The sequence below is a fragment of the Talpa europaea genome (assembly GCF_964194135.1).
Source record: "Talpa europaea genome assembly, chromosome: 2".
In the NCBI taxonomy this organism is placed as follows: domain Eukaryota; kingdom Metazoa; phylum Chordata; class Mammalia; order Eulipotyphla; family Talpidae; genus Talpa; species Talpa europaea.
This window is the reverse complement of record NC_140068.1, coordinates 143983532-144008282: the sequence shown is the minus strand read 5'-3', so window position 1 is coordinate 144008282 and position 24751 is coordinate 143983532. Positions and strand designations below refer to the sequence as shown.

The following is a 24751-nucleotide window of genomic DNA, read 5'->3' as shown; positions in this document are numbered from 1 at the left end:
CCTCTAACCCCCACACCTCTGGCCTACACCCCAATTCTTCTACACACACACACACACACACACACACACACACACACAAAGAATGAATTTCATATACAATTATGTCCCTTAGCATGGAGCTACATAGTGAGTCCATAATATTGCTCATACACTTTGCACTGAGGACACAGCAGCCCTGGCCTGGGTGCCCAGGGTCACCCTGAACTCTATCAGATTTGCTGAATATCTCAGGAAGTCTCTGAAGCAAACCAGATTTGGAGGCCTAGGCTATCTGCCAGCCTGTCAAATGCCCAGGTGACTTTCAGGGAATGGTGAATTAACCAGTGAGTCTACGCAACAATGAGTTCACAAGAAATAACTTGTCCTCTTTCTTCATTCAAAAGCAGAACTTCTTACCGAGGTCCAAGGATCCATGCTAAAGAACACTCCTCTCTTGGTATGGTTTATATTTCTTCCAATATCTTTAGTGAGAGATGTAGTCAAATTTCTACGAAAATAATTCGTCTGTACTTTTGAGCTGCTGAAGAGAGAGAGGAGCAAAATGGTTGTGACTGAGAAAACAGCAAATGCCCTGAATAACTGAGTTGAAGAAGTTAATCATGGGTTAAATGACCATTAGAATTTTCACATCTGAAAGCTGAAGGAACAGAAACACAAAAAAATAAACTTTTAGAAAAACCTTCAAAGGAGAGTCCACAAAATCTTTCAGTAAATGCATTTCCAAGGCTTATGGCTTGTCCTGATATAAAGTATTTCCTATAGCCTCAAAGTTCTATAGAGCAGAAACTTTATATTACTTCCAAATGACAAAAAAATGTAAGGTGCTTCTTTTTGAATTATTTGTTTTTAATTGTGGTAAACTCAGGATACCCCCATCAAGTATCACCACCATGGTGTACCCACCTCAAATCACCCATATTTCACCACCAGAACACAATGTAATTCCTTTCTCCTTGTTTCTTTTCCTCACCCAACCCTGCCTCAAATTAAAGATATTTCAAAATTTCACAAAAACAGGAAGAATTAGGTCTATAGTGGGTAGAGAAACTGGTAAGCAGGTATACTGATTTATCTTTAGACACATGTTAGAGTTAGTTATACACTCAAAATATATTTCAAGCTCCTATGTTTTTAGCAACCTCTGAAACCTGAAGGATCCAGATAGCCACACAACAGAAAAAAATGGAGGGCCCATTACGACACCAGTGAGAGCAGGGGTTTGATGACCAAGAGATTACCAGTGTAATCTAAAGTCAATCAAATCAATTTTAAAAATTTACTTAATTTAAATAAATTAGCCAGTGAAGTCTTAATTGTGAACCCTTTCTGCCTTAGAACATTTCATTGCAAGCCCTCTTTGAGTATCCAACTCAAGTTCGGGCTTAAATATTTCCATTGAAACATCACTTCTTCACACCAAGCTCTCCAGTGACTGGGTTAGAATCCTCACCCATCCCCAAAACACCTGGCATGTTCCCTTCTTAACACCTAACAGTGTTTACGAGTCCACCAGCCAGGCAGTACACCCAACCAGAGCAAGAACTACTTGTTGGGCCTCCCTGGGGGTGCAAGAGGTTAAACACAGCACTATGAAGCTGTCTGCAGCCTCTGCAGCACGAGTTCGATTCCTGGCCAGGGAGCTACACACATGGTGCTGCAGACCTCTCCTGTCTCGCCCAGTGCTCCCCTCAGCTGTGTATTCCAGTCAGTCTGCCTGTTCTGTTCCCCACTCTGTCTCTGGTGACTCCCCTCAGCCCCCACACCTCTGACCTGTACCACAGTTCTTATATGCATAAATAAACTTATCTTTAAAAAAAAAAAAAAAGAACTGCTTATCATTCACAACATGGTGTCTAAAACCTAAAATAATTCCTGGCACTTAATGAGGAGGTATTATTAGTACTATTTGATAAACAATAAATACATATAATATTAATACAGTTATTAAGCATTAGTACCCGACTCTAACAAGAAATACCATCTCTTAGAATACCAGTCAGGCCTTTTGGTCCTCTTCTTCAGAAATTACCATAGATGACTTCTCTCCACCCAGTCTCATTATAAAAACATTTTAAGGATAAAAAAACTCAAAAATACTCTTTGAGTTAACATTCATGAGTAATAACAGTACTAATGAAAGGAATACTGTGAACTACCATTTGCTATTGAGGAACTTACTGATAGGGTAATTGTTTTATACCTATTGTTTACCCAATCCAAACCATAATTTGGGGAGGATGCATATGTGTTTTTCCCATTTTGCCAGAGGAACAGCCGCTCAAAAACATTAAGAAATCTTGTTTAAAATCACACAGTTGTAGGGAAGAGAAGGAAGAGGAGTCAAAACAGGGGAGGGAAGAGCAACAAGGGACTGTGGTGATGAATCACAGATGCAATCGTGGTGGGAGACCTACAGGGACTACACCTGAGGGAGAAACCAAATATTGTATAAAAATGAGCAACAATGTCAGAAAATTAATTAATTAATAAAAATCACATAGCTGTCAATGGCAGAAATGGAGTTTGACCCACTCTGTCAGTAAGTCCCAAGCATTTGGGTCTATTGAACACCACTCTGGGTGACATGTTCTTTTTCTATGGACAATTCCGGAATCCACTTACCCACTGGTATTCTTCCGCTGGCCACCACATGCAATGAACAGAGGGTTCTCAGGTAGGCTGCAGTCACTGGGGAAATAATAGTCCAATCAATTAGGCATATTTCTTTTTTTTTTTTTAAGATTTATTCATGCATACAAGAGCTGGGGTACAGGCCAGAGTTGTGGCGGGTGAGAGGATTCACCAGAGACAGAGCAGGGAACAGAACCGGCAGACTGACTGAAAACACTGCTGAGGGGAGCAGTGGCAAGACAAGCGAGATCTGCTGCGCCATGTGGGTATCTCCCTGGCCAGCCAGGGATCGAACTTATGCTGCAGAGACTGCGGATTGCTTCATGGTGCTGTGCTTAACCCTTTGTGCCACCAGAGAGGCCCAAATTAGGCATATCTCAACCTTCTTTACAGATAGGGAGTTTACGGACAACCCATGGTGCACTTCAAACCACCTCCAAAATTCTTAGTGCAGAGGGTGCTCATTACTTACAGGTACAGGACAGGACAGGTAAAGTCCTTCCCAACAATGGTGGATAACTGATTGTAGAGTATACTGTGATGCAGGCAGCCCCACACTGCCCTTCACCCCGAACCACAGCCTTCCTCATCCCTCCCACCTCCCTCTGCGGAGTTAACCATGTGCACAAGAACCTTCTCAGAGTCAAACCCTGTGAAAGGAGCCGATCCCCAATTATGACATCCTCTGCCTGATTATGCCCATGTATGCCCAAATGGGTCTTAATTTTTTCATCTCATTCCTTTAAAAAACAAAGAGTTATAGGGCCTCCCTGGTGGCGCAGTGGTTGAGCGCTGGGTTGCGAAGCTGCCCGCAGCCTCTGCAGCCCCGGTTCGATCCCCGGCTGCTCCCCGGTCACTGGAGGAGGGTCCCACATGGCGCGCAGACCTCTCCTGCCGCCCGCTGCTCCCCTCAGCAGTGTACTTCGGTCCTTCTGCCTGCTCTGCTCCCCGCTCTGACTCTGGTGAATTCTCTCACCCTCCTGCGCTTCTGACTGTACCCAGTGCTTGTATAAATAAATAAAAAATCTTTAAAAAAAAAAAAAAACCAAAGAGTTATTCTCTGTAATTGAAAGGATATCTAAATACCCCCTTTAACAAGTGAAAAGGCAGCTGAGAGAACAGAAGCATCAGGGAGTGGGTGTTACACTGGAAGAGTCTGCTCCAGAGTGAAGACTCTTTTGAAGGAGAGACAGGTTGGCATGGAGGACCTTGTGGGAGGTCAGGGTAGTATGGAGTCTGGAGGACTAGTTGCTGGAAAAGGAAAAGTGGGAGTAAATAGAAGGCAGGTTCCTATCAAAGTCTTTCTTCAGGCCAGTTTTAGGCAGAGGAAAAGGTTTTTCTCTGAATTCTCTTTTCCCCACCACTAGGCTTCAGACAATAGACTCACAACATCAGCGCTACAGTTCAAATACTGTTTGAGTTAAGCAGAGTTCTGACTGGGAATGTAACATTGATTTCCATTTCTTTAGGAAGAGACACTATGAGTTTCAAGTAATATAAATTCACCTTTGACGATAACCTATTATTAGAAAGTTGAGCAGTATCTATAATAACTATAATATGTATATAATATATAAAATGTTCCTGTTCTTCTTACTATCATGAAATTGTATGGTCTTTTTTTGGAGTCTTCTCCAGATTACCCATCAATCCTGATGAGTTTTTGCCAGTGTGTAGAAAGATACAATTAATTCAATGAATGTCCCACCTTGATAAATTAGGACAGGTCAAGAAACAAGAAACCTTTTCCTTCTTAATGAATTCTTCCTAATTAAAGGATGAGGTTGAGCTATACTTTCCTTAGCTACTGAACAGCCTAACCAAAAGCAAACACATAGATTGTTTTCCAGTTTGAGGATTAACACACATGGGCTTTTTAAAACAAATAAAGGAAGGTCACTCACTCTAACAAGGCCATATGTTACAAATCCACTATAAACTTAACTTCCTTCTAATAATAAATATGGTACTAGTAGCAAAACACTGATTAAGAGTTGACTCCATGCTGAACACCGAGTGATCTCATTTACTGCTCACAACAACCCTATGATAAAAAGAGAATTGTTATTGCTCCCATTTTACAGGGGAGGAAACTAAGGCTTATGGAGGTTTAGTAACTTGGTTGGGATAACTCAGTGGTAAGTGGCAGCTCTCAGATTCCAAAGCTCACACTCTGCTTGTTAACTCTTAGACACCTAAAAACCCACAGCCATAGGAGAGCTTGGGGATGTTACTGGAGGTCCATTTTGTTAGGGGGAAATAATGTCCTGAGTTAATCCCATACAGGCTTTGTGGACCCCACCCCCACTCCAGACTAAAGCCATCAAGACCTTGGGAAAGACAAATCCCATCACCTCCAAGGGAGGGTGGCTGGGACCTGAGGGTGGAGTTGGGTAGCCAGGTTGGATATAAAAACCAAACACGTGGGCCTTGGGCTCTCTCTGGCTCGCGATCGCTCGCCTCCTGGCTTCACTGCTCCTGGCTGGCGGCCAGCTCTGAGAGCGCCATTTTGGGATTCCTAATCGGCGAATTGGGTAGGACTCATTTAAAACTTTGTCTCCCACTTTTCACCCAGAGCTGTACATTTCCTCATTTCCCATTCCCTTGTAAATAAACCTTTTATTAACCTTTCACGTGTGCCTGCAGTAGAGCATGGATAAGTCCTTTTAAGCGCGGGTGAGGACCCACAGTCAGGCACCCCGTTTTGTATTGGGGTTGCTCTACAACAATTTCACTGTTTAAAAAAAAAAAAGGACCTCCCTGGTGGCGCAAGGGGTTAAGACACAACCTATGAAGCTGTCCACAGCCTCCGCAGCACAAGCTGGATCCCCGGCCAGCCAGGGAGCTACCCATATGGCGCGGCAGACCTCTCCTTACTTGCCCACTGCTCCCCTCAGGAGTGTACTTCAGTCAGTCTGTCTGTTCTGTTCCCCAATCTGTCTCTGGTGAATCCTCTCACCTCCCACACCTCTGGCCTGTACCCCAGCTCTTTCATGCATAAGTAAATAAATCTTTAAAAAAATAAAAAACAAAATAAATTAAAAAAGTAAAAAATAAATAAAAAATAAAAATAAATTTTAAAAATGACATTCACATTGAATTATTTGTCTGCCAAATTGTTACTCACCGAGTCTTAAAAACAAGTTTAATTATCCACAAGGCCAAAGTTGAATTTATCATCAAAGGGGATTTTGTTTCAAATTAACACAACATATAATTATGGTTAATATGACCTGAGTACCAGCAAATGTTTTTAAGGACAAAGCAACATGATCCAGTGTGTAATATTCCAGAGCTATGCCTACATAGGCCACTGAGCTAAGAAACCCCCATCCTCCTATGATTCTTTCATGGAACAGTGACTCAGGGGCAGCTTCTGCCATGGAACCCTCTCTCCTATTGTGGTTACGGTGTAATCTTCCTACGTACCCCATTCTCTGCATCCAGGGCTGCCCCCAATATCCCTCTCCAGACCCCATACCTGCCTCACTCAGTACAGCAGCATGGGAAGAGCTGCATACTCAGTGATAGGGCTGGGAACAGCTTCTGAGAGGAACATAGACTTTCTGGGGCCCTGGATAGATGCTCTGAGACCTGGAAGTGGGGATAATCTCAGTCTACCCTGGTCTACATGCCTCCTGAGTCTCTGGTTAACACTGGCCCTGGTCATGCTGGGGAGAAACAGAAAACTTACTGGAGGTTGACCAGCTGTCTCATCTGGACTACATATCAAGTTGCAACAGAAGGCTGTATTTTACAAGTACAGTCATTTCTGATTTCATTTTAGAGTATGGAGAGCTTGACCTGACAGTGGTTGGTAAAGTGGGGAGAAAAGAGACCCTCCACATCCAATGCTGGAGTCTCTGGAGAGCTGACACTTGGCCCACAATATAGGTTCTTCCAAAAGAAACAGATACAGCTCAGTAGTGGAAGCCAGTTCCTCCTGACTTGAGCTATTTCTCAAAGACCACAAATTTTGCAATATTTATCAGCCCCCAAAACATGAGCAACAGCAGCAAATTGAACTAGATGGGAGTTAGCTGGGGCTTTGAAATGATTGAGTTTTCACTCTTCCCTCTTCATTAGGTGGGACAGCACTTCATGAGACATCTTTCTTTGTTGGGTTTTTTTTTTTTTCCCCATTTAGTCAGTTTCAAGAAAACCCAAAGGGCCTTCCTGGTGCCCTAGGGCTTAAGTCTCAGCACTATTACCAATACAGCCTGAGTGCGATCCCCAGCCAGGGAGCTACACACATGGCGCAGCAGACCTTGCCTGTCTCGCCCGCTGCTCCCCTCAGCAGTGTATTTCAGTCAGTCTGCCTGTTCTGCTCCCCACTCTGTCTCTGGTGAATTCTCTCATGCCCGCCCCTCTGGCCTATACCCGCCCCCCAGTTCTTCTATACACACAAAAATAAATAAACATAAAATAAGAAAACCGAGATTTACCTTAGGGAGTGGGGAAGAGGAAAAGGAAAAGCAAGGCAAAAAGTGATGGGTAAAAAAAAAAAAAAAAAACAGTAATTCACCTGGTTCCATTCTCTAACATGAAGCTTGTCAGATGATAAATTTTAGTAGACCAAAATGCCATGTCGTCTAATCCTCCAAGGAAATATTCTTGGAATTGTTCCACCAAAAATGGGGACTTTCTAGAAAAAGTAGGATAAAGCTATGGCAGAAAGAAAAACAGTTAAGTAAATAAGTTGGTTTTCCTGGTATCTTTATAATCGCTTAAACTAAGATTTTGAAGGATGAAGCTTTTACCTTGGAAATGGCTAACATCTCACCGTGCCTGCAACACAAATAACAATTTTTTAACCGTAAGCTGTTGTTTCTTTAATGAAGCGAAACAAATAATGCAGGAAAAACCCCACCAACATGTATCCACCATTACAGTCATCTTTGCATAAGCAAAATCCAAGAAATCAAAATTCACTCACAGGAAACTAAATCATTAAGAAGCATGCCAAAGAAATCACAACAACATCAGCTGCAAATTTTCCTGTAGGTTATACCTACATTTCTAAGAACTGAAGGTAGGAACAGTCTGTAATCACATGTTTACTGATGACTTCTCGCCCATACAGTTTCTTGTAAATTTCCAGGAGATCTGTGACAGGCACATACCTGAGGAATGCGTTAGAATAAAACAAGCATTGTTTTGATTATGAAGTAGAATAACAGCAATAGTATGTATCAGATACCACGCGAAGAGCTTTATAGCCACCATTTATTTAATTCTGCCAGCAGGACTTCCCTGGTGGTGCAGGGGTTAAAGATAGCACTATCAAGCTGCTGCCAGCCACTGTAGCATGAGTTCAATTTCCCGGCCCTTGCCAGGGAGCAACCCACATGGCACAGCAGACCTCTCCTGTCTGGCCCGCTACTCCCCTCAGCAGTGTATTTCAGTCAGTCTGCCTGTTCTGCTCCCCACTCTGTCTCTGGTAAATCCTCTCTCTCACACACACACACCCCACCTCTGGCTTATACCCCAGTTCTTGTATGCATAAATAAATAAATCTTTAAAAATAATAATAATTCTACCAACAACCCTGGGTGGTCAGTGTTACCATATTTCTTTCACCAAGAGGAAACTAAAGCATAGAAAAGTTTAATAATTTGTCTAGTGATGCAGGGGATATGTCTGGTAAAACATTTATGAAGGTTATTTATGAAAGTACATGCAAAGATAGGAAATTAACTATAAAATATAAAAGGCACATTTAATTTTTGGATTAAGAGTTCAAAGAGCAATAAAGTGTTCTTATCCTTTTAAATTGAATTATTCTCGAGTTATTATTTTGAAAACACCAAGATGGCTCCTCATCCCAGTCTCTTACGTTTAAGATGCACAGTGCAAGGCAGTAAAAAATGTTCTATGTCAGGCTTTCGTTTCACAGATATTATTTCAGTTGGAAGAACAGCATCTTAAACATTAGATTTATATTGAATCACCTTCATCTCAAAATCCTTAGAATATACCAGACAGAAATAAGAACCAGTAAAATCTGATTTTACTATCTTTAATAGAATCTATTGAGATGTACACTTTGTCCTCTTTAACAGCACCCCAGAATGCTCCTCCAAATACAAACAACCTGAAAGGCTAGACAAAAATATTTTTTTAGATGAATCACCAAGCTAGTAACAAAATGAAAATTTTCCAAAGGCCAAAACAAATTGAAACTGGAAATTTTAGAAGGTAAATGAGTATGAAAAGCAGATTTTGCCTTCAGGACTTCTGACAAACTTTGGGAACTTGAACGTATTTTTTTTTCACAATTTTTGTGTAAAAGAACTGGAGTGTAGTCCAGAGGTGTGGGGGACAGGGGGTTGGTGAAAGGATTCACCAGAGACAGAATGGGGAGCAGAACAGTCAGATTTACTGAAATACACTGCTGAGGGGAGCAGCAGGCGAGACAAGAGAGGTCTGCTGTGCCATGTGGGTTAGCTCCCTGGCAGGTGATCAAACTCAGGCCATAATAGTGATAGCATAGAGACTTAAACCCCAGGCCATCAGGGAGGCCCCTCAAGGTATTTTTGATGGTTGTGCAGTTTGCAGGAGGCAGGAGATAAAGTATAGGAACCAGCTAAAGAGGGTCATCTCAGAGAAGAACCCCACTTAAAAGGTTACCTCTTCTGCACAAGTATAATCTAGTTGGAAACCCAACATACAAGTAAGAACAACAAAGAAACATGTCCGTCTTCATTTTGGCAATGGATATAGAGGGGTTAAAATCATCTTCACTTAGAATTAATAGCCTCTACCTAGCCCCACAAATACTTTGTATTATAATCATGCTGCGCAGTCAGAAAAATCTGTAAGGGTTGACAACATACATGGAGCTCAAAGGGATTATGCTAAGCAAAATAAACCAGAACAAGAATGACAAATACCCTATGATTTCACTTATATATGGAATAGAGAGAAACTAAACAAAGGGTCAGATAAAGTCAACTCAAAAAACCAATCCCTGAAAGCTGATTATAGAACTGAGGCATCCAGATTGGGAGGGGGAAGTGGGTTATAACAAAATGGGGAGGAGGCACAATAGACTATGGTAGAAGACTGTAGGTGCCTTGGTGGTGGGTGTGGTATGGTAGCATATTCTGAAGGGGTGGATTACTCTATCTCTGAATCGTATATAGTGTTGTAAACCATGTTTAAGAAAGAAAAACTTTGGGCCTCCCTGGCAGCGCGAAGGTTAAGATGCAACCTATGAAGCTATCCACAGCCTCTGCAACACGAGTTCAATCCCCAGCCAGCCAGGGAGCAACCCACATGGCACAGCAGGCCTCTCCTGACTCACCCGCTGCTCCCCTCAGCAGTGTACTTCGGTCAATCTGCCTGTTCTGCTCCCCACTCTGTCTCTGGTGAACCCTCTCACCCACCCTCCACACCTCTGGCCTGTACCCCAGCTCTTGTACGCATAAATAAATATTTAAAAAAAAGAAATTAAAGCTTTAATGGTTGTATGTAACTTGATGTGGTGGTCCCAGGTTATTAGTGCCTGAAGGCAACCTGCAGAAGCCACGGCCAACTCTGGAAAAACTGCAAATCTAACTCAAATCTTGAGGTCTTCAAGCAGCATGGAACAGAGAGTGGAAGTACAGTTCTGTCTGACAAAGTCAACTTGAAAGCAACCAGCACTGTTAGAAATACTACATCTGTGAGGATTACTACATCATGGTAAAAGGTGCAATTCACTAGAAAGGTAAGATTTTTGAGACTGAATGTACCAAATGACTATGTACCTTGCTTGTTTTGCCAAGTTATGTGGTAACTTAAATATATGTGGTAATTTGGCAAAACAAAAAGAATTGAAAAAAAATCCATTACCATAGATGAACACTTTTAAACAAATTTCTCTCCTACTAATTGTTAGATCAAGCTGATTTAAAAAATAGTTAAGACTATCTTACAGCTTATACATCTTTTTAATTAAACAGCAAACTTAGTAAGAGCTAACAAACACAAACAAAACATTAAACTGGGCCTCCTTTATGGTGCTAGGGGTTAAGTACAGCACTATGAAGCTGTCTGCAACATGAGTTTGATCCCCAGCCAGCCAGGGAGCAACCCACATGGCACAGCAGACCTCTCCTGTCTTACCCTCTGCTCCCCTCAGCAGTGTATTTCAGTCAATCTGCCTGTTCTGTTCCCCACTCTGTCTCTGGTGAATCCTCTCAACCCCTGAACCTCTGGCCTGTACTCCAGTTCTTGTATGCATAAATAAATAAATCTTTAAAAAAAAAGTTAAACCCAAAATTGAAGAATTACCACTCTTCCCAAGCACATATGGAATAGTTACAAAAGTTGATCACATGCTAGACTTTAATCAAGACTCAATGAATTTCATAGGAACCCAAAGGAAGCAGGAGAAAATAAATATGAGTAAAAAGTAGTGAAAGAGAAAATGAACATAAAATAAAGAGGATCAATAAATTCAAAAGTTCTTTTTAAAAAAAATAAAACTGAAAAATATTTGACAAGATTGATAACAGGAGGCAGGATAAATAACATTGTGGATAACAAAAAGAATGGAACTATATATTAAACAAGAGAAAGAAGATAGCCTTATAGCAAAATCTTTAAGCCTTTGATGAAATGGAAAAGTTCTAGAAAAACATAAAACTCTTTTAGAAGAAATTGAAAAACTATCCAGTCCAATAACCATTAGAGAAGTTTTTTTAAGTCTCTACCAAAAAACAACAACAAAACCCTAGACATAGAGAGTTGTATATAAAAGTAAGGACAATGCTCCTGAATGCTAGTGAGATATCACATTTTTAAATAGACAATGCTCTTACCAGCGCCGTGCCAGGTAATTAAAATTAAACTCAGACTGGCTCAACACGTCTCCTCCTATGGGATGAGAAAAGTATTTATACATTGGTGACTGAATCACAACACACAGCATTCAACAGTAATGTGCATAATCCAGATTATTGGTCCTTCACATTATTATATACTTATGTTCAATGTTTCAGGTACAGGCATGTCTTTAAGAAAAAGTAACCTCTACCTTTTTTTTTTTTTACATCTTTTAACATCTTAGCTAGTGAAACATGAATTAAGAAATAATCACCCATGCAAGTACTAACCAGGCTCAACCCTACTTATCAGACAAGATTGGGTGCCTTCAGGGTGGTATGGCCATAGACAACAAGCAACTATAAACCAGAGACACACTAGGTGGGGGGTGGAGGAGGGAGTAGAATTAAAACAAGGGGGGGGTGGGAATTGTATGGGGACTATAACCAAGATGAAAATGCATACATTGTGCAACAATGAAAAATGATGTAAAAAATATAAAATTTTTTAAAATAACAAAAAGGAAATAAAGAAAGAATCACCCATATCAGCAAAAGGCTTTAATTTTAAGATGAGCCATTAAGGTTCTTGTAAGCAAACACTTCACTTCTCACCATCTAATTTTTGTCTTTAAAGATAACTTACCACAACAACAACAAATGGTTGAGCTACCAATCTAAGGCTAAAGTATTAGGAGACACTAGGTAATGAATTTTAATCCACTATAAAAATAAAGTTTTTCTAAAATTTTGACATAAGTCGATGATAAAAATTGTAGCAAAGATCGTGTAACTTATAGGAGGAATATAGGGGAACCAAATATGACATCAGTGTAAAAAAAAAAATAACAATATAAAACACAGCAAAGCAAAAACAGACAATGATAAATCAGAGACATCCTGCAGGGAAGGAGGAGGGAGAGGGACCAGAGGGAGGGAGGGAGGAGCACAGGGGACTGAGGTGATGGTGCACGGGTGCATTGGGGAAGGAAATTCTATGGGGATTACACCTGAGGGGGTGGGGGGAAGCAGATATTGTTTAAAAATGGACAATGATGTAAAAAATAAACAGTTTAGGGCCTTCCCGGTGGTGCAGCGGTTGAGTGTTGGGCTGCGAAGCTGCCCGCAGCCTCTGCAGTGCCGGTTCGATCCCTGGCCAGCTGGCGAGGGTCCCACATGGCCCGCAGACCTCTCCTTCCATGCCCGCTGCTCCCCTCAGCAGTGTATTTCATCAGTCTGCCTGTTCTGTTCCCCACTCTGGCTCTGGTGAATTCTCTCACCCTCCTGCGCTTCTGACTATACCCAGGGCTTGTATAAATAAATAACTAAATCTTTAAAAAAAAAAATAAAGAATACACATGTACACAACTTGTCAGAAATTCATCTCTGTATTGAAATGTGGTATCCTATGCTCTATAAATGAATGCAATATTAAAATAGAAAACATTAGTATCTGCCATATACTAATATACTAATATGTGTTATATACTAATGTACTAATAGCTGTAGAAAGTATATTAATAGATGCTACTAGCAAGATAAGATAAAACACATTTTATTTCACAACAAATGAAACATAACTCCCACAAAAGAAAACATGGCAAATGTAAATAAACATACCAAAATCTCCAGCAGAATGCGCATCAGAGTAAGAGCCATGAAAATCAATCTGCAAAAGAAAGAGAAGCATCTGGTAGAAATCACAAAAGGAAGCCCAAACTCCTACTCCACAGGCAAGTGAGGAGATTACTGCCTATCCCAATTACTGAGAAGGTTGAATCGATGGACTCAATTTTCGGGAGAACATTTCATTTCATTATTTTATTTGTTAAGAAAATTACATTGGCATCTGAGTTGTATACTGTATGTCTGGAGACAAAGCTCTTATAGCTATTTGCACCCAATAAGATATGCCCAAAATGTCTAGTGAGTCCAAGTTTAAGCTTCTTATAGAATAATATTAATATCAATGAATGACCAGAGGGATTTCCAGAAACAAGTTACTAGGTAAGATCTCAATTTTCTGTTTGGGGCGATGACATTTTCATACAGAAAATTAAAAGGGAAAATCAGGGCCTCCCCTGGTGGCGCAGCAGTTGAGCGCTGGGTTGCGAGGCTGCCCACAGCCTCTGCAGTGCCGGTTCGATCCCCGGCCATCGGCGAGGGTCCCACAAAAAAAAAAAAAAAAAAATTAAAAGGGACAATCAAAACACATGCAATGATTACTTTTCAAAAGACCCAAGGAGTCGGTATACATACCCTTATTAAGATTCTCAAATATTGCTTGTCAGTACAACAGAACAGCACCTCTCCTGCTGTCCAGAGAGCATGTTACTCATTTTCCCCATGTGGCCGAATTTACCCAGTACCGAAAGAGGAAGACTATCATACAGAGAAAGGTGGAAATCTAACAAATACCTGTTAGGGTGAGAAGTCTTGTTTCCGGATGATATCTGAATAACCTAAAGTCTTCCTTTCCTTCACAAGGGTCTTTTGACATTGAGTGTGACTGTACCTCCCCTTCAGTCATTTCCCTTAAAGGCGTGTACTCACCATTCCCATTGTCCTAAGGAATCCTTGCTGAATGCCCAGGCTATGCCAACTGATATCTGCCACCATGTGAGAGGTGATGCCAAACAAGAAAGCTACCAGTTTCTCTGTGTCCTGCCAAATAAGCAAACTAGAGTCATGAGTGTTTAGATTCCTTTACAACAACAACCCTTTCTAATTTAGTTTAAATAAACATGAATCCTTTTCCAATACTGAGAAGGAACCAAAAAAAGTCAGAGGTAGATACACTGGACTTTTTGAAATGTTTTGTTTCAAAAGCCTGGGAAGTGCTTTCAGATTAATGACTCCAGGAGCAAAATGACGAAGTGACTTAACTAGCACATTAAAAAAAATATTTATCCACGTATGAACTAGCCATCTACGATGTTCCAAGCATTATGGAACATGGAAGAAACAATGGTGAGGGGCCCTACAGGGTCTGGGGTGGGGGTTGGAGACAGACAGGGCAAATGCAGGTGTAAAAATATGAATGGAACTGAATTTGCTTTTCTGGTTAGAGGGCCATACCTACCTCCTCCCAGGGCAGGGGATAGTTCTCTCGGATATAATGAATGCTTGCATTCAGAAATGGCGTCCAGTGAGTGCTCTCTGACACGTCATGGAATTTTCCTGACAAAACAAAAGCAAACCTCGGCCCTTAAATGGCTGGAGATTCCCAGCCAAATCTTCCACCACTGACTGCTGAGCTGCTGTATCTCTTTTCCTTTCTCTCCTCAAGACTCTTAGTTTCTTCTGTTGATGTTCAAAGGAAGTCTCTAGAACAGAAGAGTAAGTCAAACAAGAAACCTAAACTGGCTCATAGCATCTTGGACTGCAAGAGGGTGGATGTGTTCTCAATATCTGTGCCCTAGAACTAAGAAAATAAATTATGCGTGTTGTGTGTGCATGAGAGAGAGTGAAAGAGAAAGAAACCTTTGTCCATCAACAACCTAAGTGAATAATTGGAGAAAGAAGATGCGGTGTATATACACAACAGAATATTTCTCTACTATAATTTTTTCATCGTAGTAAACCTCTCCAATAGAACAAAAAACAAAAGCAGATTCCAATGGCTTTCAAGCATTATGTTTACAATCATTGCCTTAAAATGGCATCAGCCCCAAAGAATACTCTACCCAAGTATTATCTGAGTGAGTCGGTAGTTGTCCCTTGTTTCTCTTTATTCCCACAAGAGGGGCTGGAAAAACAGAACTAGCATCTATTTTAAACCTCCAAAGGCCACAAATTCTTCAAGAAGAATCAAATATCTCAGGGGTAGCTCAAAGCAAAACCCCGCTGTTCAGATCCCTCAGTTCAAATTTTCTGTGATGTAGCTCAAGTAAAAATTTTCTAAGCACTTTTAAATCATTGGTTTTTCTAAAAATGATTTTCAAAGACGTCATAACTGAGAAATTTTAGTTGTTCCACCCGTTGTCTTAGAGATAAAACTTAGAAAGCCTATTGCATAGCATAGAGTGAAAATCCAGAATTAAATAGTATAGCAGTCACTCTTTTGACAAGCTTCACTTAACCAAATTGATAGATTAACCAAAGCTTATTTTCCCCCTGCAACTAAGACTGACTGGAAGCACAAGAATAGCCATGTTGGATACTCTCTGCACACAGGCCACTGTCCAGAGGCCTTAGCCCTTCTGTCCCCACAGCAGCGCACAACTTACCAACAGTGAGGTCTGTTTCTAACCCAGAATATAAACCAGTGATCATGTAACTGTAATTACAGAATTCAACATTAGGTAAAGTGACGAATTATGAGTATAAGAAGAAACAGCTGTCTCTTTGGCAAGTAAGTGTTTAAGAAAGTAGTCTTTTGAAAGATTACATTAAAATGAATCATACAAGAAGAAAGAGATCTGCTACTGAATTCAAAAAGATTTAGAAAAATTCATGAAAATCCAAGAACCTGAACTCAGATTTGTTGTAATCAGTGTCTGTTTTATAATCCTTTCCAATTGACCTTTTTGATTTCTCAGTCATGCAAGGGAGTTGATCTTCACCTCAGATGCAAAAGTATTTACTGCTTAAAAAAAATAAATTATACAGGGGCCTCCCAGGAGGCACAGAGGTTAAAGTCTCAATGCTATCAAGCTATCACCAGCCACTATGGCATGAGTTTGATCCCCAGCCAGGGAGCTACCCACATATGGCACAGTAGACCTCTCCTGTCTAGCTCCCTGCTCCCCTCACAGTGTATTTCGGTAGATCCGCCTGTTCTGCTCCCCGCTCTGTCTCTGGTAAATCCTCACCCCCACACCTCTGGCCTACATCCCAGTTCTTGTATGCATAAATAAAAATAAATCTTTAAAAAGGTAAATAAATAAAATTACCCCAATTACTGGGTAATCTGCATTCTTTTCATTCTTCCCAGAAGATTTATTATTGTGTTTTTTCTAGCTCTAAAATTGGCATACATTAAACAATGTTTCTCAAACTTAATTGACAACAAATTCCCTTTCTATTTTGTTCTTTTTTATGTTAGAAGATATCAAGGAACTGTTAAAATATCAAGAGACATTGCAGCCCCCCTCATGGGAATATGGTTTGGGAAGTGACAGATTTGAAGTAACAGGTTAGAAAGAGGGAGAAACACAATAAACATGCAAATTAATAGAATTGAGATATGAGAGTTAACAGACTTGAGGGAAAAGGGGGAAATCCATAAATGAGAAATATACAAGTTTAGCTATCTGGGTTGATAACTATAGGAGTGAACAGCCCCCAAACATTTCATTGACCTTAAAGGCATCACTGTATTTTATTTTATTTTTTTATATTCTTTAAAGATTTATTTATTTATTTATACAAGCACTGGTTACAGTCAGAAGTGCGGGAGGGTGAGAGAATTCACCAGGGCAGGGGGCAGAACAGGCAGACTGACGAAGTACACTGCTGAGGGGAGCAGCGGGCGGCAGGAGAGGTCTGCGCGCCATGTGGGACCCTCGCCGGTGGCTGGGGATCGAACTGGCACTGTAGAGGCTGCGGACAGCTTCGCAACCCAGTGCTCAACTGCTGCGCCACCGGGGAGGCCCGGCATCACTGTATTTTAAAAAAAGGTTGGGGGAGAGATGATCAGTGCTGAGGACACCAGGCCTCCAAAAAACAGGCTTATTCAATGAGGCAGTGTGCTGGATGTTTTTTTTTTTTTTTCATCCCTACAGACCCATTCTCATTTTCCCCCAACCTTCAGTGAGCCTCTGAGGTGACCCTGCATCAAATGCCTCTGGTTTTGGTTCAGCTGGGTTTGACCAATGGGAAAAACAGACAGATGAGAAAAAAGACCAAGAAAGGTTGGGATATTCATTCTCTGTGGGTCCTGGGGGCTGCCATGTCCCTTGAGGGAAGTTCTGACCCCCAACCCCACCAACCTTCACTCTTCACATCCCTTCTCTTTGTCCACAATTCCAGTAACCACTCCCTCCCCTACACCATCCCTTGCAATTGTCTTACTTCTTGTTTATACCTTTGTAAACAGTCCTCTTATAAAATGTGCTTCTAGTTACTCATTTGGGTGTGTCATGCTGGGGCCTTGACTGATACAACCCATAAACCCAGTTTGCTGATAACACGACCTCAGATTTGCCAACCACTGGGCAAAATAGTGTCTATTAATGCCAACAAAAATTCAGTGAGGAAGCAGGACCTGCATTAATTAACATCACTATTGCTACAGACATGGAAACTGAAACTTGGTGTACAAGTGACTGTGAAAGTCACATGCTAACTGGCAACATGGAAGGAACAAAAACTCAGGCCTTTTGACCTTTTTCAAAATGCTTTTGCTTCTGCCATTTAAAAGCAGTAAAGGGGCCCTCCCGGGTCACACAAGGGGTTAAGCACCGCACTATGAAGCAATCTGCAGCCTCTGCAGCATGAGTTCGATCCCCAGCTGGCCAGGGAGCAACCCACATGGTGCAACTGACTTCTCCTGTCTTGCCCGCTGCTCCCTCAGCAGTGTATTTCAGTCAGTCTGCTTGTTCTGTCCCCCATTCTGTCTCTGGTGAATCCTCTCACCCCCCACATCTCTGGCCTGTACCCCAGTTCTTGCATGCATAAATAAATAAAACTTTAAAAGCAGTAAAGGGGCCTCCCCTGGTGGTGCAGGTGGTTGAGCACAGTGCTGAGAAGCTGTCCAGAGCCTCTGAAGCACCAGTATGATCCCAGCCAGCCGGCCGGTGAGGGTCCCACATGGCCTGGCAGACCTCTCCTCTCTCACCCACTGCTCCCCTCAGTAGTGTATTTCGTCAGTCTGCCTGTTCTGTTCCCCACTCTGTCTCTGGTGAATCCTCTCACCCTCCCACACATCTGGCCTGTAACCCGGTTCTTGTATAAATAAATAAATCTGTTTTAAAAATTTTTTAAATAAATAAATAAATGCAGTAAAGTGAGTAAGGGTCCTAAGAATAAAACATTCAGAATTTCTATGGTGGTTAAATGGAAAACTTGGTTAAATGAACCAAGTCATTGAGCAACATTTATGGAACACAGAATGTGCTGTTACATCTTTTTTGAGTCACAGCTATGCCTAATAACTAAGTAAAAGTGGGACCTTTGGATCTGCAAATCGTCATCTTACCTCCTTCACAGATGCCGGGATAAAAAGAATCAGGAAACACGGTTCCAGCCTGATAGGCATCCTGGTGTGCAAGTAACAACTGGAAATGAAAAAAATACAGAGATTAGGGGGCAAGATACAATAATTTGGGAAGTACTATTTACCAGTCCATTTCCAGCTATGAATTGTGATGGCTAGAACCATTTAGGGGGTAGAAGGAAGGCAGGCAGGCAGGCAGGGAGCAAGGCATAAGTTAATAAATTTCATACATAATAAATAAATTTCACTACAGTCTAAAACTTGACAATTTTTCCTACCAAGCATAAGCTAACTTAGAGGTGGTGAAAATCACCTATTTGAATTTTCACCTCCTTTCTGTCCACCAAAAGAGGAAGGTTTCCCTAAGGCTATTTCACTGAGCTGAAGCAGGTTTGTGGGAAGATTCTCCATGATCCAGTGAAATGAGGAAAATACAGACATACACACATATACATGTATATCTATGACTATATAGAGATATCAGAGAAATAGACATGGGCTGATTTATAGTTGTACCTATAATTTTGGGTAGGATTATGCATTCTTACTTTTGGAAAGTTAGAAAAATTATCCTTTCCCTTTAAAAATGATTTAAAAAAAGTAGATAGTAAAGGATCTCTTTTAAGTGTTCTTCCTTGGGGACTCCCTGGTGGCACAAAGGGTCAAGACACAACCTATCAAGCAATCCACAGCCTCTGCAGCATGAGTTCGATCCCCAGCCAGGGAGATACCCACATGGCACAGCAGACCTCTCCTGACTCACCTGCTGCTCCCCTCAGCAGTGTATTTCAGTCAATCCTCCTGCTCTGCTCCCCACTCTGTCTTTGGTGAATCTTCTCACCCCCCCACACCTCAGGACTGTACCCCAGTTCTTGTATGCATAAATAAATAAATCTTTAAAAATATATATACTTTGAATGTTCTTCCTTGGTTGACTGGCTCACTCCATTCTAACCCACAAAGGACATATGACCACCAATGTGAGGTTCTTACAATTCTGATTAGTGAACACACCCATTTTCTCAGCTTCATCCATTATTCTCCTATTAATTTAGTTAGTGTCAGTCAACATTGTTAAAGTACAGTTGGCTCTGATGTCCTAACAATAGATAATGTCCCAAAAAAAGATAAATCCAGACTAACACGAGTCAGACCCCATACGCGCAGACTCTATCCAACAGTCTGTGGGACTCTATCCACCCCCCCATCAGGCCATTTCTCACTGTATCTCTAGGGTAAGGTAAAAAGTATCAGGCTTTTCTGCCTTCCCGCCAATAGGATTGATGACAGAACGCTGTAGTCCTGAATGCAAGCCTGATGGCAGGCACCTGGAGTAGGGTGTGGGCATACGTAGATGGGGTACACCTGGGCTAAGGCTGGATTTATAAAGGCAGCGTCATGGGGACGCCAGCAGAAGCAGAACCACAAGAAGAGAATGAATGGAGAGTGGAAGAGAAGCAGAGCAGGAGCCAAGAGAAGCAGAGAGACCCCAGACAGAGTGAAGACTTGCTGGGGGCTGGGAGGCCTGCCAGCCTCCCGGCCCCCCAGCACCCCTGCCTGCTGTGTACCTGGTAAACCCCAATAAAAACCAGAAAAGGCACTGAGAGCTTCAGGACTCCCCTTTACCCCGTCTGCTCTGTGTCCTGTCCCTTCTTGCCGTTACAGTATCATTTCAGCAAACTGTGCCAGTGAGTCCTTGAGGTCATCAAGAAGCAGATTTAATAGGGAGTATAATTTTGTCTCTATTCTTTTTTTTTTTTTTGATCCTTTGTTTGCTTTCCTATATTCCTCCTATAAGGGAAACCATTGATATTTTTCTTTTTCCTTCTGACTTATTTCACTCAGCATAATCCCTTCTAGTTCCATCAAAACTTGCAGGCAAACTACAAATCTGAGGCACACAGCAGGGGGTGGGAGGGAGGTGGGTGAATAGGGGAAGGAAGAGCACAAAGGACTATGATGACAGCTCGTGGGTGTTGGGGTGATAGGAGGTTTATGGGGACAACACACGAGCAGAGAAATCAAATATTGTGCAAAAAAATAACAATGTAAGAAACTAAAAAAATTAAAAAGTAAAAAAAAAAAATAGGGAGACTAGGAAATCACAAAGATTCCCATCAAGCTTTGAAAAGAGATTTGACAACATTAGAGAGAGCAAGATAATCCCTGTCTTTTGGAAAGTTAGAAAAATTATCTTTTCTTTCTGTTTTTTTTTTTTTTTTTTTTTTGCCATTCTTAAGGCAGTCCTATAACTTGCAGTACAATGATCTCTGGTGTGAAACCATGATCCAGAAGAAAGCAAGAGTATTGAGGAAAATAGACTTCACTGTTTACTAACTATGCAGCCTATTTTTTTTTTCATATTATTTTTTTTTAAAAACAATGCAAAGTGGATAAAAGAACTGGACATAATACCTGAAACCATAAAATACATAGAAGAAAATATAGGGAAAACACTACAAGACATACATCTCAGAAACATCTTTAAAGACTCATCACCCAAAGCAGTGATAGTGAAAGCAAAGACAAACACCTGGGATTACATCAAACTGAAAAGCTTCTGCAAAGCCAAAGAGACATTAACTAAAACAGAGAGACACCCCACTGATTGGGGAAAAAATCTTTGCACTCCATCCAACTGATAAAGGACTGATCATAAAGATATACAAAGAACTCACCTGGCTCAACAAAAACAAAATAAACAATTCAGTCAAGAAATGAGCAGAAGAACTTAAAAGACATTTCTCCAAAGAGGAAATGCAAATGGCCAACAGTCATTTAACATGTTTTCACTTGAGCTAATGAGTTCGTGAATCCCTCTACTAGAAAAATCACTCTCAGGACTGAGTGATGAGCTCTGCTTCTCTTTCTCTTGCCTGGCTATTTTTTATCAGGTGAATGAGGTTGATGATCAACTCTAAATACTGTTTTTAAACAATGGGAAGATGACTACAATATAAATACAATATAAATACTGGCATGGGGCCTGTGATTAAGGAAGTTGAAACTAGTGACTAAAAGTAATGTGGGGATATAATACATTTTAGTTATTTGACCATTGCACTTCCCATTTGGTTATCAAGATGTGCTGGTAATAATTTGATCTAATTCTGATAGCACCAGGATATAGTCACCACTCTTATCAAAAGTAAATATTTAAGAAACATCTTTGTCTCAAAGAATTATTTAGCTGTAGAGCTAGAAATATTGGTTAGCGCCAAAATGGGCTTAACAAATTTGAGAATAGGTAAATATCTGTGAGGACCTTCATTGGAAGAAAGTTAATGCGCAAGGAATAAAAGCAAAATCAAACTCTACCTTTTTGTAGTTAACACTCCTATCCTGGAGATGGAGAAATTCCAGAGCTCTGTGTCCTGAGAGAAATAAATACATAAGTCAATGAAGTTCAGCTGTAACTGAAAACTCACTAGAGATCATTTTGAAGGGAAAATATATAATTGTGTGGTTGTAACTATCAAAGATTGGGAAATGAAATGTGTATGCACTTGTCATTTTCATTCGACATATTTATATTGTTATGATACAAGTAAAATTTGCATGGTGATGTAAAGTTTCTGCTTAATTACCTCTACGGACAAGTTACTTTACCTCTCGAAGCCTAAGCAACCTTCCATAGACAACAAGTACACAATACCTACAGAGAATCACAGAAAATAAATGCTAAATGAGAAACACACTGGCTGACACATAGTAGGAATTCAAGAAACAGAAGTTGTCATCAGATTTTCCCTCAACAAGACACTGAGGTAGAGAAGTCTAAGCAGGAAATAGGAGGCAAGGCCTACACCATTGACTGAATCATTGACACACAAATGTTTCTTCACTCACCATTTAGAAGGACAAATAAATGTCAGAGGCCACCTGCTGCACCCACATGCCCACACAAGTACACACACACTCACACACACACACTGAATCTTAGAATCAATAGGTAAATAAGCATTCCTTGTGAAGACGCATTTAGTAGTAATAGATTATTTCCACTCTGAATCACATCCAAATTTTTAATGCATACAGCAAAAACACATAATTACAACTACATTATAATAGATACCATAAGAGACAAGTTCACAAACCACCCAAGTAGCATATAGATAGGATTTCAGTGATTTACAGACCCAAATCTTTGGATGAAGCCAAATCTAATTAACTAATTCACTATATAAGAAGCAAAAACATAAACCACGATCTTTATAAAAACATCTAAGTTATTAGTAAATAAATATAGGAGCTTTATCTCCTTATATAAAGATGCCTCAAAATCTGTGCAGTTTAGAAGTTGCCTTCAATTGTGTTAATATGAACCTATGTATGTTTAATATATATTAATATATTCCATATTTGATATTCTATATTGTATTAAATACATTTAATATATTAATACTATACATTAATCTGTTAGGACCTTTGGTTTCTACTAAATAAAAGCAAGTAATTACTAGATTTTATTAAACTTTAAGATTTCATCTCTCTTATAATTGCTTAAAACTTAATTCCATTTATATTGGGGACAATATTTATATTCCTCTTTAGTCCACTTCAACAGTTTTGGCAACTTCGGTTTCAAAGAACTTAGACTTGGAAGTTAGGATTCATTTAGAAACTTAGACTTGGAAGTTTAGGATTAATTTAGAAATTCAGCCTCCTCATTTAAGAAGAGGAAGTAAGAGAGAATTGAATTGCTCAGACTCACATCTAGTTTGGTGCAAAGCTGGTATTAGAACCTCAGATCAATTTTCTTTTCCATTGTTTTCTAACTCACTTTCAGCAATAATAATTTTGCAAAAAACACTGGACTAGCTGTTAGGACATGTAATTCTAGGCCATGTCACTAACAAATTAGCTATGAAACTGTCAGATCCGTTTTTTCAAATGTGAAAGAAAACAGGAAGTGGACACAGTGACCTCTTCTGTGCCTTCAAATGGCAAAGGTCTGGAACTGCATATCTAGATCATTCTTCACTGATACATGTTCATGTTTCATTTGTAATCTTGTTCTGTTTTATTCCTTCTAGAGGTGGCATAACTATAAAATATTATTTTTATATAAAGGAAAAGAAACCTAGAACATCAGGTTGGATACATCCAAAATGAACCTGAACTTTGTCGAAGGATATATTGTGTAACACACTGATTCACATTCCCATGAGTTGCAAAAATAATACAACTACACCTCATGCAAGAACCAAATCTCTGCACTATCAAGCACCTCTATCCAGATAAAGCTTCACCCCTAAGCTTGCTGAACGTTCATCCTTTCCAACTCCTGTCATAATCCCGAGCACCTGTAATGCCAGCAACCAAACTCCCCTGCTTCCCTGACATGCCTGAAACCAACCATCTTTATATATATTTTATTATACAATGAGCATGATTCCGAGGTTCTTTGGATCTAAGTTACCACACCGCACCCATCACCAGGCCCGATAGTCCTCCAGCCTAGTCCATTGGGCCCATTCCACACTTTGCTCCCCACCCTCTCTCCCTTCGGGTTAGCCTCAGTTCTGCAGGCAGATTTCTAGGATTTTAGTTTGATTATGTCTGTTTCTTTGGTTAGTTTCAGAGAAACAAAACATCTTTAAAGCTACCTGAGCCAGGGGACAAACCCCTGGGGCCACAGGAGGCGCGCGCGTGTGTGTGTGTGTGTGTGTGTGCATATACAATATATATATATATATATATAAATCAACATACACACTTGGAAATGTAAACTAGCAAAAATTAGTTCCTCCTCTTACCAGAGTCTACCCATTTTGACCATTTTCTCTCCCATTCGATCTATTCTTTAGCTTTGTGGCAACCCTCTAACTTATCCAGCCCTTTGTTATTTCTCTACCCAGAAAAACAGCACCCTTGTACCCAAAGAGACTTGGGTGCTCCAGCTTATTCCCTCTTTCTAGCCAACCCCCTCAAAGCGTTCTCCCCTTCATTGTCAGTTACTGTTTTCAACACACAAATCGCCTTTAAATCAGCTGCCTACCATCTTTAGACAGATTCCTTGTCCTTCTTACCTGACGAGTCGAGGGCACCCACCTATTTCGATGTGTGTGGAGATGCCACACGAGGAGGCTCCCGGGCAGAACGCGCCCAGCAGAATCAGCAGGCCAGACCAGATCCTGGAAGCAGACAT

At 40.6% G+C, this 24751-nt stretch overlaps 1 protein-coding gene across 2 annotated transcripts in view; it reads right to left on the bottom strand.

Annotated features, from left to right (window-relative positions):
* Positions 1 to 24751, bottom strand: part of GPLD1 (glycosylphosphatidylinositol specific phospholipase D1) — a gene marked incomplete at its 5' end in the record, with an annotated part of 48038 nt that extends 23287 nt beyond the window's left edge. The window contains 12 exons of one of the 2 annotated variants that reach the window (XM_084229122.1): positions 397 to 520; positions 2623 to 2688; positions 7157 to 7296; positions 7392 to 7419; positions 7647 to 7754; positions 11439 to 11493; positions 13062 to 13110; positions 13995 to 14105; positions 14524 to 14621; positions 18583 to 18661; positions 21919 to 21974; positions 24655 to 24751. In XM_084229122.1, coding sequence (XP_084085248.1) covers positions 397 to 520; positions 2623 to 2688; positions 7157 to 7296; positions 7392 to 7419; positions 7647 to 7754; positions 11439 to 11493; positions 13062 to 13110; positions 13995 to 14105; positions 14524 to 14621; positions 18583 to 18661; positions 21919 to 21974; positions 24655 to 24751 — 1011 coding nt within the window. The remainder of the gene's footprint in view (positions 1 to 396; positions 521 to 2622; positions 2689 to 7156; positions 7297 to 7391; positions 7420 to 7646; positions 7755 to 11438; positions 11494 to 13061; positions 13111 to 13994; positions 14106 to 14523; positions 14622 to 18582; positions 18662 to 21918; positions 21975 to 24654) is intronic. The other variant, XM_084229123.1, reaches the window with a different exon arrangement.